The sequence below is a fragment of the Bidens hawaiensis genome, unplaced genomic scaffold (assembly GCF_021521415.1).
Source record: "Bidens hawaiensis isolate Kalapana, Puna unplaced genomic scaffold, B.hawaiensis_p1.1 tig00007678_1, whole genome shotgun sequence".
In the NCBI taxonomy this organism is placed as follows: Eukaryota; Viridiplantae; Streptophyta; class Magnoliopsida; order Asterales; family Asteraceae; genus Bidens; species Bidens hawaiensis.
The window spans coordinates 1,128,657-1,147,465 of NW_027491534.1; the positions used below are offsets into that span (position 1 = coordinate 1,128,657).

The following is an 18,809-nucleotide window of genomic DNA, read 5'->3' on the forward strand; positions in this document are numbered from 1 at the left end:
TCGTGCGCAACTTCATACTAAACAAAACATAAAAGTCGTCGTGTATACAAGTGATGTGTAAGAATTGTAAAAGTCGTCTTTTAATTGGTGTATATAGAATATAGATGAACTTATTTCACAAGTCTATTTTGTTTTTGTGATAGTATATTTTCTTATAAAAACACACTCACGTGTTACTTTTGTATTTTCTCGAACATAGTAAATTAAAATAGAGAGATTTACAATTTGTGTTCATGTGGTTTGTGGGCGGGACCATGTTTCATCACTCGAAAGAAAAATAAATTTGTTGAGTTTCTATCGCTTTTTTTTACAGGACAGACGCATCCCTTGATTTATATACTGTTATCAACACCATTAGTTTGAGAACAATATAGTCTTTTCACCTCAATAATACCGAGAGATTTATGTCTGTTCACTAAAATGTAAGTTTAGTTATGAATTTCTCATTTCTTCCACTTTCAAAATGTCCAAAACTTGTAGACTAATAGTCTAATATCTCTTTCTCCCACTAGATGACCAATTTGGGGTATTTATAATGTGGCACAAACTTTTGTAACATAAGGTTCCTAAAGTTCTACCAACCACCATCGTATGCTTGGTTCATTAAGAGCAATTTTGTTGTTTTTTTTTAACCTGAGGCACGAGAGAAGACTTTCCACAAGATCATTTATTTATGTAGAATTTCTCGTTCAAGCACAGTTAATCATAAAATTATCCTCTCATCCAAAACCAAAGTATCAAGAACATATAGATGATATCTGATAGATGATATCTGAGACCAAATATTTCGTTGACACTATATCTCTCATGTACATGAATGAAATGGGACGTCATTCATCCTTAATTTCTCGAAGCATATCACATTTAGTTGTGCATTCTTAGTCATCAATGACCAAATATATGGATGATTTTTTAGGCTAAACATTCTTATAATAAAGTAATTAGTAATATGAGATTTATCTTAGACGTAGCATGTTAAATATAGAACAAATAATAAATTCTTGACTCTAAATTGAGAAAAGATTGATCACTTTCAACAAACCTTTGTATAAAATTCTTAATTTTTTGTGAGTTTTGCCTTTTTGTAAACGTTCAATTTATTTTGATTGAATGTCCAAATTAAAATTTTACTTATTTAGTTTTATATTATTGTTTGATAAAAAAACAAATGATTGACATTTGCTTATTAATAATAGATAATGTCAGACAAACAATGTGGTGGTATAGTCTCTTTACTATTAGATGGAGAATTCAAATCTTACAATGTACTGGTTTAAACGATTTTTTTTTTGAACCTATTTTTTTTCCTTCCCAATTTTACATCATGTCTCAAGTGAGACTAGACGGTTTATACTACTTTTAACATGACACGATTTATGTATCTACTAAATCTATAGTACTAATTTGTTTTAGTTTACATTCAAATTCCAGCAAAAGCAATATAGAAGGATATTAGTAGAAATATTAACTAGTGACAAGTACAAGTTTACATCAACTTAGTCTCGACTCATTTACACCCTCACAGCTTACCAACTCGTTTACACCGTTACGGCCATAAGCCGAGCAAGCTAAAAGGTACATTTGGTAAAGTAATTGAATTATTTGCTATCCCTTAATCACCACAATACCCCTAATTACCATGAATATAAATACTATAACGACCAGGGAAAACCAAAAACAAAAATCTAATCACTTTCCTACCTACTTTAACATCAACCATTCTTCATATTCCTGTCAATCACAACCGCTATCACCACAAGAATGATCTCTGAAAATACACATTTTTGCCGCATCATCTCGTGTATCCACAATTTCTGGAAACCGGGCCCACATATTGTCTTCTTCTCTCCTCCAGTTAAAGAATTTGGGCTTGGAATGATGAACCGCAATCATGGGTTGACATTGCAATCGGTCAAGAAACGGATTTCTTGATTTAGAAACTTTCTCCAGTGAATTTTATAATTTGGAATACCGAGTTCAAGCCAGGGTTTCATGTTGCCATTGAAGTGTAATACAAATGCTTTGTTAATTGATTCCTTAGTGATACCATAATTATGACCCAGCCCGGATAATACCCATTTGTCATCAAGAGCAAAAAGTAAGCCTTGAAAAGTCAACATTGTTGCTCCTAGAGTCGTCGTTTCGGTCAACCGCTGTTCATACAGAAATAGTGATGGTCAAAATGTGTCCTTGGTGCGTGATATTAGCTGAAGGGCTTTTTGACCCGGTTGATCATGTGTGTTTTATTTCTAATGGGTCAAACTAATAAATTAATAACAAAATGGTTTTAAAGGAAACGCGTGAGATGCACTGAACGAGACGAAGGTCACTTTAGAGTGCCTTGTCGCCTTGGAAATCGTTTTATTTAAAAAATATATATATTATTATTAAAAATCATTTTAACAAACTTATTTTAGGCTCAAGCTCGTTTAAGCTCGGCTTGATTCGAGCTTTTAACAAGCTCACATCAAGCAGGCCACGAACGTAAATAAAGAAAGAACAAATCAAGAAATAACTCACCCGTTGCACCAAACCTTGAAACGTTCTAGTAACATTTCTTTCCCTCCACCGAACCAAGTCAACAACATTTAACCCGGACATCCACATACAGGAATCAGCATCATAACTTTCCTTCCCCAAATAACTCTTAATCGCACCCAGTTTAACCATGCAAAACTGCACCGCGCCAATAACTTTTTCATTCATATCGACATTCCATAATTCTGATAGATCCCATTGGACAACAATATCATCATCAAGAATAACAATTTTCTTCAAAGTTGGGAATATTCTTGGTAGGGAATAATGTAAATGAGAAAACACAGAGATGTATTCGGTTCTGCTTGTGGATGCAGATAGGAAAGAGATGCGTAACTCTTGTGGCATTGATATATGAGTAGACGGTTGACCTTCTAGAAGGTCAAGATCTTCAATGTTCAAAACTTGAACTGTTGCGTCTTTGTAAGAATTAGTGAAGAACCACATTTTCATGGAGAAGAAGCTTTGCTTATCTGTTAACACATGAAATACCTGCTTCTTACTGTCCTGAAAATAATATTGATTAGTTCATGATATAGAAAACGTAAAATTTTATTCATAAAACCTCCTAAATATATTATAAAAAAAATAGAGTACTACTGAAAAAGTGTAACTTTTGTAATCATATTATAACCCATTTACTTATAAACGAGTCAATTCGGGTAATGTTCTCATGTCCAAGAAGTCAAATAAAAAAAAATCAGCTAAAAATAAAACATATGAAAAATCACCCAAAGTGTATTTTTAATGCATAAAACCACATAAAGCGTTTTTTATTCAAACTCCAATATTATGATTGAAATGATATAATTTTTTAATCATAATTGACACATTAAAAAAGGATACTGTATGTATGTACTTGCCACCAAGTGTTCAGCCTTTTTTCATTAATGCCACCAAGTATATTGATTATTGAATATAATATATAACTGATACAAGGGTGGTTTTTGTCTTCTCAAATTGTCTTAAGGGCATGTTAATCATTAGGCATGTTTTTCAACCTAGTTTGGTATGAACAAAACCGCAGGCATACTTTAATGAACTATAAAGAAGAATCAATATGTGTGGCCTTAATGGCAGATTTTGAATACTTCTGTGACCCCCACATACATTGTCAAGTAGTTTTAATACATCGGTAGCATTGAAAAAGGTTAACTTGAGTTGCCTCCACATTTATTCTCTCTAGAAAGTTCGCAAATTATGGGCAAAAATAATCATTAGCCCTGTAAACAAGCCGAACGAATGGAGCATGTTTGTGTTCGCTCGTTTAACTTTAACCCATCGAATGCAAACAATTAAACAAACATGTTTGTGTTCTTTATGTTCGTTCTTAAAAGTATAAACGAATGGTTCACGAGCGTAAACAAACCGCATAAGTGAACATAGATGACCAAACATAACTCAAAGAAAATCAATTAAAAGTAATGTGAACAACAATAGTACCTAAAAAGTTATTAAAACCAAACTATTTTACCTAAGAAATTTAAATGAATATATTAGCAAACGTAAACTAACGAACATAAATGGAGTAACACAAACGAATTTAAATGAACATTCACGAACAAGACATGTATTCATGTGTTTAACTAAATGAACAAAACTTTTTGGTCATCTACGCTCTTCTATTAAATAAACAAACACAAATGAACTTCCAGACGAACGCTTAACTAAGCAATTGGCTCGCTTACAAGCCTAGCAAACAAACTTGACCCGACCCGTCCCATTACAACAGTTGACCCGTTTTGACCACCTCTTAACGTATAGATTATATATATAGATGCAAGAGCATACCTTTGCATGCATAACAGTCGAGTTGATCACTACGGATGATGCAAGCACATTGTTGGAGAACATAACATAGTGATGCAGATCTGGGTTCGACAAACTCTCTGACAGATCAGCATCATCAGGTGAAGTTTTAAAATACTCAACAGTTAGTCTCATTGACAAACAATGTAGACTTTTTGGTGTTGTTTGGACTGCAAGTTGGTAAAGAAAAGCACTCTGTTTCATGTGAAAGTTGGCTTCATCTTCTGTTAAGTCAACTAATTGTCTTAATTTTTTGTCAACATTGTTACAGTCAACAACAGCTGCTTTTGCTTTGGTAATTGTGGTTTCCATTTTTTGAAGCTTCTTGTCAATCCTGATAATACACACGATCTTTATTTTTAGTGTGCATGGAAAAACAGTAAGGGAAAGTAGAATAAAGGTACAAAATAAAAACTGCACAAAATCAGAAATGTAGTTCACAGTTTTTTTGCAATGTTATTTACAGATTGTCCCAATGAATCTTTTGAAACAGTAGCAAGTCATTTTTCCGATTTTTCAAAATTGCTGACATGTCTACTAATTTGACAGTTTAGTGTATATTTGTATTCAACATCGCATCTAATGTGTCATTTAATAGTTTATTTACTCGTACTATCAACTTCTAAAATAGAATTTTAAACATGTGAATAGTAATTTTTTTATATTTAAATTTTTTTTAACATAAAAACTATTTGCATATGTGGTGAATGGGCTGGAACCAGTGCACAACTGCACATTAACAACTAGGTAAAATCAGTTAAAATAAAGTCAAGAGTCGGTCGCTAAAATCAGTAATAAATCTTGCGTTAGTTTCTATGTTGTGCCTAACGTAAAATTGATTGCTAAAAAAAAAAAAAAAAACCTTATAAAATTCGTTTCTACTGAATTAAGAGTCAATTGCAAACATCCACTTGTAAACTTCATGAGTTGCATATTTACCCATTTCAAAAACAAAATTACATATATCCCCACCCTTAATGAAAAAAATATTAAATTTACATATTTTGACTAAACTTTATAATTTTCATATTTACCCATTGTTAACTAGTTTTTTGTTTTTCCTTTTTACCAAAAAAAAATGGTTTTTCCTGTTTTTTAAGTGTTCGCAGCTAATGAGTTTTTTCTTTTTTTTGCATTTTTACTAAGTTTACATGGGGGATATATGCAATTCTCCCTGCAATTAAAGAGGAAAAACACAATATGTTCTTAAAAACTTACTGTGGTGAAGTTTTAGTTTTAGGTTGGGTAAACATGCAATTAGTGAAGTTTACAAGAGGATATATGCAATTCTCCCTAGAACTAAAGAGGAAAACCTTGATATATTCTTAAAAACTTACTGTGGTGGAAGATCTGTATCTGAAGAACTTTCACTGAGAATCCGTTCAAACTCTTGAATACTTTGCTTTATTTCTTGGGTAAATAGTTCAAGGTTTGTAAGCTTTGCAACACTAGGGTAATAAGCTCGAGCCATATAAAGCTGGTCCTTCATTTTTTCAACAATAAAATCTTTCATTTTTTCCCTATGTTGTTGTCGCCATAAGCAATAGCTCCCAAATTTTAACTCACACGTTTTTTCATTCTGACCAATGACTTGAGCTGTTTTAGGGCCTTCAGTTGACGAACCAACTCCAACGCTCTATAAAATGGGATTGATTAAAATTTAAAACATATAATTCAATATAAATTCAAGGGCAAATTGCATGAGATAGAGATGGAAACAGACATTACGCTCTATCCTGATTTTAGCAACCAACTATATATTGGGGCGTCAAATATAAACCAAGTGGTAAATTGCTGACATGTCACTGATTTATGGCATGCCAATCAAGACATGAAATCGCACATATGCAAGTAGAACGAGCCAAGCCGAGCTGAGCATGAGCTCGTCTACGCTCAGCCCGTTTGACTTACAAGAGCTCAAGCTCGAGCCTGGTTCATGTATTTTTGCAGCTCGAGCTCGGCTCGTTTATTAACCATCTTTTATATATACTATTTACTTATTTTTTTCATAGTTTTATGTATAATAATAACTATTCTAAAAATCTATATTTAATATATTATATAAATAAAGTCTCATTTAAGCTCGCGAGCCAGACAAGTGAAGCTCGGGCTCGTTCTCGTTTATTAAACAAACTTGTTTTTAGCCGAGCTCGAGCTCATTTAAACTGAACTTGATTTGAGCTATGAGCGACACAAAATGGCTTGGCTCATTTTACACGTGCAAGAATGAATGTGTAAAAAAACAACTTTTTGTAAAACTATATCAAAATAACTAAGTTGCAACATTGGTACTTTTTAAAAAATCGGCAAATAGATACCACCTACCGCCTACCTATTGAGCATGTCATTTGCTGTTACTGTCGATAATAAAAAATAACTAAGATGCAACATTGGTACTTTTTAAAAAATCAGCAAATAGATACCACCTACCGCCTACCTATCGAGCATGTCATTTGCTGTTACTGTCGATAATAAAAAATAACTAAGATACAACATTGGTACTTTTTAAAAAATCAGCAAATAGATACCACCTACCGCCTACCTATTGAGCATGTCATTTGCTGTTACTGTCGATAATAAAAAATAACGAGGTTACTATAACTAGTAATAGAAAAGTGAGTCGGTCTCTATTTTGAGCCAAGTTTAAAGTTGTTGATAAAACATGGAACACATGTAAGTCGGTTCATATTTCGTACAGTATGCCCAAAATTCATATGGTACTATGACAATTTAACCCTTACAAATCATAAAATAAAACGCATACATGTTTCTTTGGAGGTGGGTTTAATACTTGTGTAGGCACAGCAAAACCTGCAGTTATATCAAAGATGCATAAATGGTATTCCTTATAAAGGTTGAAAGTCCACGAAAACCAAATTGATTTAGAAGAATAAAATGAACACATTCTAAGAACAATGCCCTACCAGTGGTTTTGTTTTCAGTTTCCTTGACAGAGTGCCTTCTAAAATCCTGATTAAAAAAAAACATAAATGACAATGAGGTAATCAGCTTAACTATCTCCAAGTATCTTCTTTTCTTAGAAAAAGTATATGTTTTCTGCATAAAAGTGTTCTTAAGCTTACAAATCTAACACTTGGAGATCTAAAGAAGTGAAGCCAAAATGTAAGTATTAAAGGGAGTTTAAAAGCCAGTCCCCAAAAAGAGCATGGGTATTCATAAGTAGCAAATAAATATAAGTATATACATACAAAGAAGTTTCAAACGCACTATAATTTAGGTAAACCAATCCTGGAAAGGAGGAGCATACATAGATATACATATTTAAATGGTTATGCAAAAAGTTTTAGAACATTTGTATTGTCCTGAAATGAGGAGCACGAATAATTAGCAACAGCTTTAACTTTAAAGGGTTATGCCAGAAGTTTCGAATATGTCAAACATAGTTGAAATCTCTACTATTGAAGAGAGAGTAAAGTCACTTTTTTAAGCATATTTCACAGAATAAAACAAAAAATAATTATCCCTCCATGGAGAATTAAGTATCTTTTATTTACACCAACCGTTTAACTGACAAAAGTCCCTTTTTCCTTTATGCCTGACAAGCTACAGCCCAAATTACAGAGGTCAATAAATCACTAATCACTGGTTTAATTAAAAAGGTTCTTTTCCTTTGATGCCTGACTAGCAATAAATCAAGTACAGTGTATATATGTGTATGCGTGGTTGCCCGTTATTCTACATTTTAACTTCGAAATGATATGCATATGGTTGTTTACTGTTAGTGAAAATAGTGTTGATGATATTAGTGAGTTGTTAGCACTTAACATAGAAGTTATAACTAAGCAAAAGTTAGAAACTAAAATGCCAGGTTGTTAGAAGCTGAAGATAGTTTCAATCATCAAAAATGTCAAAAGTAGTGAAATAGCTGCAGATGCTTGCATAAAAGAACCACATTGAAATAGTAGGCCTTTTAAACACATGATCTAAATGTATTATAATATCTTGGGGATGCAACATTAACATGATTGGCGTATTACCAACAGATAAGATTTTGTTAAAACTACTATTTAAAACCTACAAGAAACACATATTGGTTATAGCCAGCATATTAATACAGTTAGTACAAAAGTTGAGTCTTAACCATCAAAGCAGTATGCAATGAACCTTTGGAAGAGTTGGTCCAGGATTTCTCAAGATTCCATTTACATGTTTTGGTAGCCCTTCCTGCAAATAGATAATGTCAGTATACAGATAATCAACACATCCAACTCATATCATAAACTCATAACAAGCATATAACCATGGTTGTAAAAATCCCGCCTAGGCGCCGACCAATCGCTAGTTGGTACCCCCCACCAACTAGGGGCTGATTAACCGCTGTCTGGCCGAAATTATAAAGTTTATATATAAAATTTGGTATATATATGTATATTTGAAAAAGTACATATACATTCCAATCCAATCAATCCCGGTTAATCGCAAGTCCCTACCCCACCGCTCGACTAGCGCCTAGCGACTTCTACAACATCGCATATAACTACAGACTATAGACACTTCATTCCATTACACTTCTTATCGTTCTTAACGAAAGTAGTAAAACAACAAGCATAAGATAACCAGAGTAAATAAACTCTGTAAACCTATAACGAGCGTGAGGATAAGGCCTTACTTTAATTAACGGTGACTTTAACGCTGCGCCACTTCTCGATGAAGCAGAATCCCTTTGCCCTAGAAAATCATATCCAAATAACATGCATCAAATTCAATTCACTCACTCACCAATAGACTTACAAGTAAGATCAAATAACACAGATCTGGATTCAGAAACTACATTTGACGCTAGTGTTAAACTAAAACCTCACTAAACCTATCCAATCCTCTAAATCTCAAACCACAAACACAAAAACATAACAATAACAGTCTAGATCTAACAAGTATACGCAACAACCGGTTGCACAAATGAGTAGAGTGGATCGGATGGACATTGCGAATTCGGTAACAGATGTGGTTGATGATGCGACGGAATTAAGGCGGTGAAGGATAGGATATATATATATATATAAAAATAAACCTGAGTGAGTAACAGAGTGAAATCCGTTGTGGAGGCCGAGTAAGAAGGCGAGAGGAACGAACATTGAAAGCAAAACGAGGCCTAAGACGGCGATTACCAACCAACTCCATCGTTTCTTCATCGGCATCATGCTGTAGGCACCACCACCACCCTTCATTATGTAGCGTCACTGCTACTTCTTCTTCACTTTCTTTATTATTATTTATTATGTATTGTGGTTTTAACTTTTTAAAGCAATGTAATTCGTAAACCATAACCAGAATGGAGGATGGGTACGGGACTGTGGATAAAGTAAGTGGGCAAATCGGGTATTACAAATCAATCAATCAATCAATACGGTATGGATCAGATACAAAGTCGGCAGGTCGGGACGGAGGAACCGGTTTTGTTTAATACCTGGTTTCGGGTCTTTCGGCTTCATATAACGGGTTTTTCGGCTTTATGTAAGATTAGTTTTCAAAAGTTGGACGTTTATGGTATTAAATGATACCATCTTGATATAAATACTCGGTTATATGAAACGTACGTACCTATTTACCCAAACCAAATATAGATTTCTTTTTTCATTTTCCTTCTCGTCGATAAGGGTAGAGTACTAATTCAACATTGCTACCACAAAGTAAGTATTCTAACGCTGTCTTAAGGTTTTTTTTATCCAACTTCTCTTTAATTTCCCCATGCAAATTTTTATTTAATTCATCTATACTTCCCACACTTTCCATCGATATAACTTTCTTCATCGGTTTCAATTCCAACCTCCTCCACGTGACCCATTTTGTTAGCCATCTCCACCTCTTCGCCGCCAAGACTAGACTCTCGGTTTTCCTCATCAACATCATTTTACTGAAATGAAGGTGCCCATCAGAAAAACTCCCAAACACGAATATCAATCCATTTCCCATAGATGTACAACTTTACTTGATGATACCTCTTTTAGTTACTACACCTTGTATCGATAACATAGCGATACCGATCGAACTTACGCTGCAACGCGCTGGAGTTATATTAGTTTTAATGTGATTATTAATAATACGTTAAAGGTTGGATTATATAGATTTTATATGTATAAATAGGTTGTTTTCTAAAAAGTATTTAGTGGAAAAGGTTTTGTAAAATATGTAAATGTAACAATATTTATTTGGTTAATATTAAATGAAAGAACATCAACAAAGTTAGTTTGTATTTATTTATTTATTTTTTTTTGTTTTGTATACAATCATACTATACCTGTCTCACTGGCAACAAATTTTTGTTTAGTTTATGATAAATAACATGAAATTTTCATTTACCTTCTGGTGTGTATTTTAACAAATCATCTTAAAGAATGTTATAATTCAAAATTCAATGAATATTCCTATTTCTATCTATAATATAATAATAAATAGGGATATAATTTTATAAAATAGTAACCGAAATTTTACCATCGTTTCAATTAGGTCATTTGTTATTTTATTTGTCTCAATTAAATCACTAAAATTCCATTTAAAGTTCTAATCCTAGATTTTTTATATATTCAATAGATGCCCATCAGAAAAACTCCCAAACACGAATATCAATCCATTTCCCATAGATGTACAACTTTACTTGATGATACCTCTTTTAGTTACTACACCTTGTATCGATAACATAGCGATACCGATCGAACTTACGCTGCAACGCGCTGGAGTTATATTAGTTTTAATGTGATTATTAATAATACGTTAAAGGTTGGATTATATAGATTTTATATGTATAAATAGGTTGTTTTCTAAAAAGTATTTAGTGGAAAAGGTTTTGTAAAATATGTAAATGTAACAATATTTATTTGGTTAATATTAAATGAAAGAACATCAACAAAGTTAGTTTGTATTTATTTATTTATTTTTTTTTGTTTTGTATACAATCATACTATACCTGTCTCACTGGCAACAAATTTTTGTTTAGTTTATGATAAATAACATGAAATTTTCATTTACCTTCTGGTGTGTATTTTAACAAATCATCTTAAAGAATGTTATAATTCAAAATTCAATGAATATTCCTATTTCTATCTATAATATAATAATAAATAGGGATATAATTTTATAAAATAGTAACCGAAATTTTACCATCGTTTCAATTAGGTCATTTGTTATTTTATTTGTCTCAATTAAATCACTAAAATTCCATTTAAAGTTCTAATCCTAGATTTTTTATATATTCAATAGGTTACATGTTGAAAACTATTATTTTATAAATGTTTTTTAATGCTAACGCGTATTGATGGATTAGAAAATCCATAAAAATCCAAAATCGAAATAACATATTAGCATGTTTGTTTGTTTATTATTTTTTGATATTTTAAGTAATTACATTTATAGACCCATCAACACTACACCCCCCTTCATCATTTTGTACCCACACCAAACTTCCAATCGTCTTCCCCGATGACACCTGTAATCAAGTTCTGTAACATCGATTTTTGCTTATAATAAACTAGGTTACTAACCCGTGTGATACACGAGTTGGATAAATAATATTTTGATTTAAATAAATGAATATAAAAATGTACTTATAAAGTCGAATAAATTACCCGCACGGGTTAGATAAATGATATTTTGATTTGAATAAATCAATAAAATGTATTTATAAAGTTGAATAAATTATAACTTACAGAAGATAAAAAGAAATATATGATGAAGTTATCAATAATATCTAAAAATCTATACACTCTAATAAAAAGCTACAACTTTTGCTACTTGTCACTCTCACATTAAACCTCACAATTTTTCATAAATTTATAATAGTAAAATAATATTTATCAATCTTAAAACTTATGCTTCAAAATTTGTTAATTTAATAATTACTTCCTAATTTTTTCAAATATTTTATATTTATAATAATCTTTTACTTCAAAGTTGTTTTAAAGACTATTCTACGACAATTACGTATTAATAGTGTTTAATAGGTTTATTGTTTCTTGTATATTAATTATTTATTAAATATTGTATTTTCAAGAAATACCCGTATAATAGACGGGTCTCAAGTTAGTTCCTTTATATACAACATTTGTATTCTTATTTAAAAGTTTACCATATTCATAAAAAAATTAGTATTTTGAGTCCATCTCTGGTTTTAACTATGGACAGCGAAACATACAACTAACCATGTCTAATAAATAAACCAACCTCTAAAGTAATTGGCATTGCCTTTTATTAGCTGTCATTGAAAAACAAATAGCAAGTGAAAATTGTCTCATTTAAAGCAGGCTATAATTCTTTTATCTTGTGGTATAAGATTTGTTTTTGAAATAAAAGTGTGATATCCGATATTAGTTCAAGATATAACTTCAGCTTCAATAACACGATTAAAAAGTATCTTTACCCGTAATCTTGTTCCGCTGCATATGCCACCATTTTTTATATAAGCATTTCTAAAAAGCATGGCCTGTACTCCAACTTTTAGTATTAAATCATTATTTCGCAATCCATAAACTTTTAATTCATTTAAAACCTCATGAGAATAGATACTTTCTTGAAGCGTGTAACTTATATTTTCAGTTTGAGAAATACTAGTTTTTTCACTCCATGGAAACATGAAAAGCAAGCAATCGTTAATTTCTTGAATGACTGCATTTTAATTTTTTTTAAATAAAGAGTTAGTTACAAGGCACTCACTTACTACTCTTAATTATTTTTTTGAAGTAAAGAATAGATTTTTAACTATTGAACAAACAACTTGCCAAGTGGCAAGATTATGGTACAATTAGGTGACAAGTGACATAAAAAACATTTTTGTTTATTAGTATTAAGATAAAGAAAGAAATTTATTATAAGTGTGTTATAATTTAACTGCTTTGAATAATAAATAATATATATAATAGGATAAGGCTTAGAGATAAAACATGGACTAGGGGATGGTTATGAGCCTAAGGTCTATGGGCTTAGACCGTTATTTAATCCTCTATAAACCCTAAATCTCACATTCGATATTCTCTGTACTCACTCAAAACACATACACTCCTCTCTATTTCCGGATCCAAGATCCAAAACGAGACCGAAGCTCGTTTTGTGTCTGACCACCTCAAACAACAAGAATCATCATATCAAGATCAAGTGTTGTTCAATAATTGAATCAAAATCTGTTCATTTGGAGGTATGTTTTAGCGAAAAGGTTATGTATTTCAAGTTGGATTGCCATAAAAATTGATAGGATACTAAATCGGGCTACAACAAGTAGGAAAAATACAAACTTTACTATAAAATGAGTTATCGGGCTTGATTCGGGTTATACGGGTTAGGTTCGATCCATGAAAAGGATGGGTAAATGAAGTCGATAGTGCACGAAACTTGGTATAGCAGTAAATCAGGAATTAAGAAATCAAAAGGTGATGAACTTGGTTGAAGAAACCGACTTAAACGGAAAAATGAGCCCAACTCAAATCGCAATTGACCACAATCGCAATGAACAGTATTGCGATTGCGATATGAGGAGGCGTGCGATTGCGATTCGAGAGGGGAAATAATGTGATAAGCACCCCATATATTGTGGACATATAAGAGTAAATGTGGTTCTCCACAAATCTCACACATATTTATGAGACTCAAAAGAAATAGACACGGACGATTAGACTCCTACGACTCAAAAACAAAAATAAGACAAACAGCATGTATGTATCAAGTAAACTCTAATCAAAACTAATGAACGCAATCGCCAAGAATCCCCGTCAACGGCGCTAAAAACTTGATGTGTTAACAGTAGTATGTTAATTTATTAACTAAATATACGCTCATCTATACACTAAGTAATAATTCTAGAATCTTAAACCTAACTAAAACTAGTAACCGTCAAGTGTACCGGTCGACTATAGTGCAGCTAGGTAAGTTTGTATATAGAACCCACAAACTCTTTAAACTACGTTAACTAACTAACTAGACTCAACTGACTGACAAGACTATTTGTTTTATATTTATTAAGGGGCGTTTTACTAAAATACTAATTTTAAACTAATTAATAAAACTAGGCATGACCTAACTTGGAACTCGGATTTAATTCAAATGATGACAAATAACCACCTAGGCTAGAATCTCTAATGCATCGATTATCAAATAGTTGGAAACTGCTATGTTATGGAACCGGGATCTTAAAGTATTTACTTAATGCGAAACCGACAGGACCCTCGACCCTTCTCAAGGAGACACCTATAGAACCCTAATAAGCTATTATAATAACCTGTTTTAACTAGACTCGCTCACGTCTGCTAATTTATTTTATGATAATGTAACGCCCTAGTTTCGATAATAAATAAATAAAATGTCGCGAGTCATTTTAGTTAGCGTATTATATGGCGTCGTTTAAATTTATTTAAATATTTTAAGAAAAGGGATAAGGTTAAGAGAGAATAATGGCCTTAAGAATGATTATAGGCCTAAAACCTTTGGGTTTTGCCTATTTAAACCCCTTAAACCTTTCCAAAAACCCTAAATCTCATATTCCCCACCTTTCCACATCTGCCAAACACCTCAAAAACACACACACACTCCTACTCTCTCAACATTGTTGTTTCTATAGCAAGATCCAAGGCCCGTTTGAAGTATATTCTCTATCTAAACATAAGAAAAACATTCAAGATCCAAATCAGTTCTTCAAAGAGGTATGTTTGTACAAAGGTGGTTATTTATGATTCAATTGCCATGAAAAGTGGGAATCCATAAAAGGAGCCGTAACATGTGATAAAGTCACAAACTTCACACTAGATAAACCTTCTAAATATACAAGGCATGGTAACTAAATATCCGATTGATTAAGTATCCCTTAAGGTGAAACTTTATAATATGTTAGTTCAATCAAGAGGTTCTCGTAGCGAATGAATGCTAACAAGAACCATATTAATAACAATGATAAATGTAACAGTAATAATAATATAAGAAAGTATAGTAATGATAAGAATAATAATCAACAACAAGAAGTGGAAATAATATTATAGAGGAGGGGGCTCGGCTGTAGAGAAGGCTTGGTTCAAATCGGATTTCAACGAGGCTACGAAACCCGGATCCCAAATGGCTCGGCCACAGCCAACAAACTCGAACCCAAGCGAATCAGAACCCATTTCGCGCGAAACACCGTGCGACGCGAAGCGAAGTCCGGCGTGCGAAGCGAAGTCCGGTATGCGAAAAGTCTGATGCGAAAATCCTTATGCGAACTTCCCCATGCGACTAGAATAACACCCCGATGCGATTAGCCTTGGTACGAGACTTTGGTATACGATATGTTTGGATCCACATGCGACGAAGCTTGTAACCTCGTGAGACTTGGCCACCGGCTCACGCCGTCGTACTTGCCGGAAGATGGAAAGAAGAAGGAGTGGCGGTAAGGAAGGCGGCGGTGGAGTCGTGATGTAAAGAAGAAGAAGAAGGATAGGAAGATGGTGGGTGGGGTGGGGTGGGGTCTAGGGTTGGGTTTTTATAGTGGGGGATAATAATAATAATAATAATAATAATAACAATAACAGCAATAATATATTTATAACTTTCTTTTTTCACATACAAGTCGCATGCCAATTATTTCCATCATTTTAAAACGTCCATAATTTTTGTTTACGACGTTTTTATTGAAAAACAAATTCACCATAATAACGAGTGTCTTTTTATCTTTTATACGAGTACCATATTGTTATATAAAAATTAAAAAAAATTAATGGGTTTTTTACGAATTGTGTTTTACCGAATTGTGTTATACAATAGTATTTTTCATTGTGTTTTTTCCATTGTGTTATTTACATTGTGTCAAACAATTGTGTTTTTGTCATTGTGTTTTTTTTCATAGTGTATTTTTCCATTGTGTTTTTCACATTGTTTTTCATTGTGTTTTTTTGGACTTTTCCGGCTAGATGGTGGCGGTGGGTGACGGTTGTGGTGGCGGTGGGCGATGGAGTGGTAGTGGTTGTAAGAGATGAGTTAAGATGTAATTGGGTTTTATGTAAGTGGGTTTTTTAAATAAATTTAAGTGGGTTTTGATATTAAAGTATTAGACTAAAATACTCTCCTTCCTAGCCTTCTTATGAAAATCAAACTTCTTATTTGAACCTAACCCTAATAATAACAACACTTATATAATTATAATATAAATAAATAAGTAAGGATATAGGAATAGACGAAAACCAAACCCAAAACCTGACTCGTCTAACAACTCGTGAACCGCCTCAAACAAAGGAATGGGAGTTGTATATAAACCTAAAACAAGAACCCACTCGTTGAAGAAAGGAAATTATTAATGGAGTTAAGTATAGACCCAACACGACCCGAACTCGCTAAAGGAAACATAAATTTGTAAACACGTTAAGAATATGGATTAATAATAATGAAGTGAGTGTAACATAAATAATGGAGAAACAAGTATAAAAAATATATAATTATATAATAATAATAAATATGAATAGTAATGAAATAATATAATAATAAACATAAATACGATAACTGTAACACCCCAACCCGGAGCAGGCTGACGTGTCACTATTACAGATATCATAGACCAAACAAAACCATTTAAATGAAATGAAAAGAATCCCATGGCAACCAAAAGAGTTAAAAACACTGAAAGAAATTCTAAGTCAAATTTATTAAATGCTTAATAAAAGAAAATTAAATCAAGTCCTTATTCTTGAGCTTCATTTTACTCTCATCACTGATCTCCCCGATTTCCCGAATTACCTGATAGCAAATATGACAGACACAAACAAGAAAATACGGTTGAGCCAAAAATTGCCCAGTAACGGAGAGAACAATAGTACAGGTAAAGGCATACATAAGACAAAACACATACTGAAATAAAACTGAAACTATTGCGGATATAAAACCACGTTTTAGACCGAACTATAATTAGATGCGAAACATAATCCGACACACGATCGGAACGTAATCTGAATATACTCAAATTTAACCAAATGCGTATACACACATCAAAACGGACCAGAAATATAGCGAAACAAAATATAATTACTAAAATACACGACGATGATGTTAAAATAAATAGGTCGTGTAATACGGAAGCACCCAGAGCCTAAACAGAGGGGTACACAGCTAGCTAGTCCATGCACCAAGTAGACGGTGTGGGTGGCGTGCACACATTGTTCCATCTCAAACAGAAGTCAGGAGTCAGGAGTCGGAGCTAAGATCGATCTATACGCCTCTAAGTGGCCAAGGTACTACATGAGTACTTTCAGAGACGCCGTGAACTTTGATTACGCACTGTCACGATAAGTGCCATGTCGTTGACGCCCCAACGACAAGTCAGAATTTGCTCGGGTAACGGAGTACTGAACTAAAGTCGTATAACTAAAAGATATTTAAACAGGAACATGCAATAATGAATTCAAAATATATATAACCTATTGCATGCTATAAATTAATATAACCATATCATACGAATAAACCGAACTAGATAACAAAAATCCGCACTACGAAGTGACGGACATCGAATATAAAATGGACTAGAACCAATACTATGAGTGAAGAAAAACAGAATCCGTACTACGAAGTAACGGAATGTATATATAATACTAAGAGTAAACGATAACAGATTCCGTACTACGAAGTAACGGAATGTATATATAATACTAAGAGTAAACGATAACAGATTCCGTACTACGAAGTAACGGAATGTATATATAATACTAAGAGTAAACGATAACAGATTCCGTACTACGAAGTAACGGAATATAATTAATACTAAAAGGAAACAAAAACAGAATCCGTACAACAAACTAACGGGCTATAATTAATACTAAAAATAGCAAAAACAGGAAACCGTACTACGAAGTAACAGAATATAATTTATACTATGAGTGACAGAAACCAGAATCCGTACTACGAAGTAACGGAATATAATTAATACTATGAGTGAAGGAAACCAGAAACCGTACCTTAGCCATAAAGCATAAGCAAATAAATTCATGTCACGCTAAGTCGTACTAGCACCTACGTTATAATCATCTCAAATATATAAGATTCACTTAGCTTACGTTAAGTTGTCTCATTCCTTGGTTTATAAATGTTCCGGTGACAGTGACCTTTACGTTTTAACTTATATCTTTCCATCATCGTTTAGGGTTCAAAATTGCCTTGTACATAAACAATTAATAGTTAACTTTTAAAACCTTTCACCATAACATTTTTTTAGCTAATTAGACAAGTTGTTTTACAATAAATATGAGAATGATCTCATGGATTTAACTCTATAAAACTGTGTATAAAAGAAAAATAGATGAATTAGTGAACAAGAATAACACTATTAAGGCTTCAAAAATACCTACTGTACCAGTTCATGTTCTTCCTCTTATATATATTTTGGAAGTAGGTGGACCATGAAGTAAACGTTTTCAATAACTATATCATAAAAAGAAAAACAAAGCAACAACCAGAGTTGTAAGAAAACTAAGTGTGTGTTCTAAAACCTTTCAAAAATAACTTATGGT

At 32.7% G+C, this 18,809-nt stretch overlaps 1 protein-coding gene across 2 annotated transcripts; it reads right to left on the bottom strand.

Moving 5' to 3' along the window:
* Positions 1-1,462: 1,462 nt before the first annotated feature.
* On the bottom strand, positions 1,463-9,536 carry LOC143635747 (putative galacturonosyltransferase 7). 2 transcript variants are annotated; one of them, XM_077103505.1, is made up of 9 exons: positions 9,380-9,536; positions 8,978-9,036; positions 8,473-8,532; positions 7,272-7,317; positions 7,112-7,158; positions 5,685-5,983; positions 4,330-4,681; positions 2,521-3,045; positions 1,463-2,153 (listed from the first exon to the last, which is right to left on the bottom strand). In XM_077103505.1, the coding sequence occupies exons 1-9, from the start codon at positions 9,534-9,536 to the stop codon at positions 1,890-1,892; spliced, it is 1,809 nt and encodes a 602-aa protein (XP_076959620.1). In that variant the 3' UTR covers positions 1,463-1,889. The 2 variants fall into 2 exon arrangements, with proteins under 2 accessions (XP_076959620.1, XP_076959621.1); XM_077103506.1 differs by lacking the exons at positions 7,112-7,158; positions 7,272-7,317.
* Positions 9,537-18,809: the final 9,273 nt, after the last annotated feature.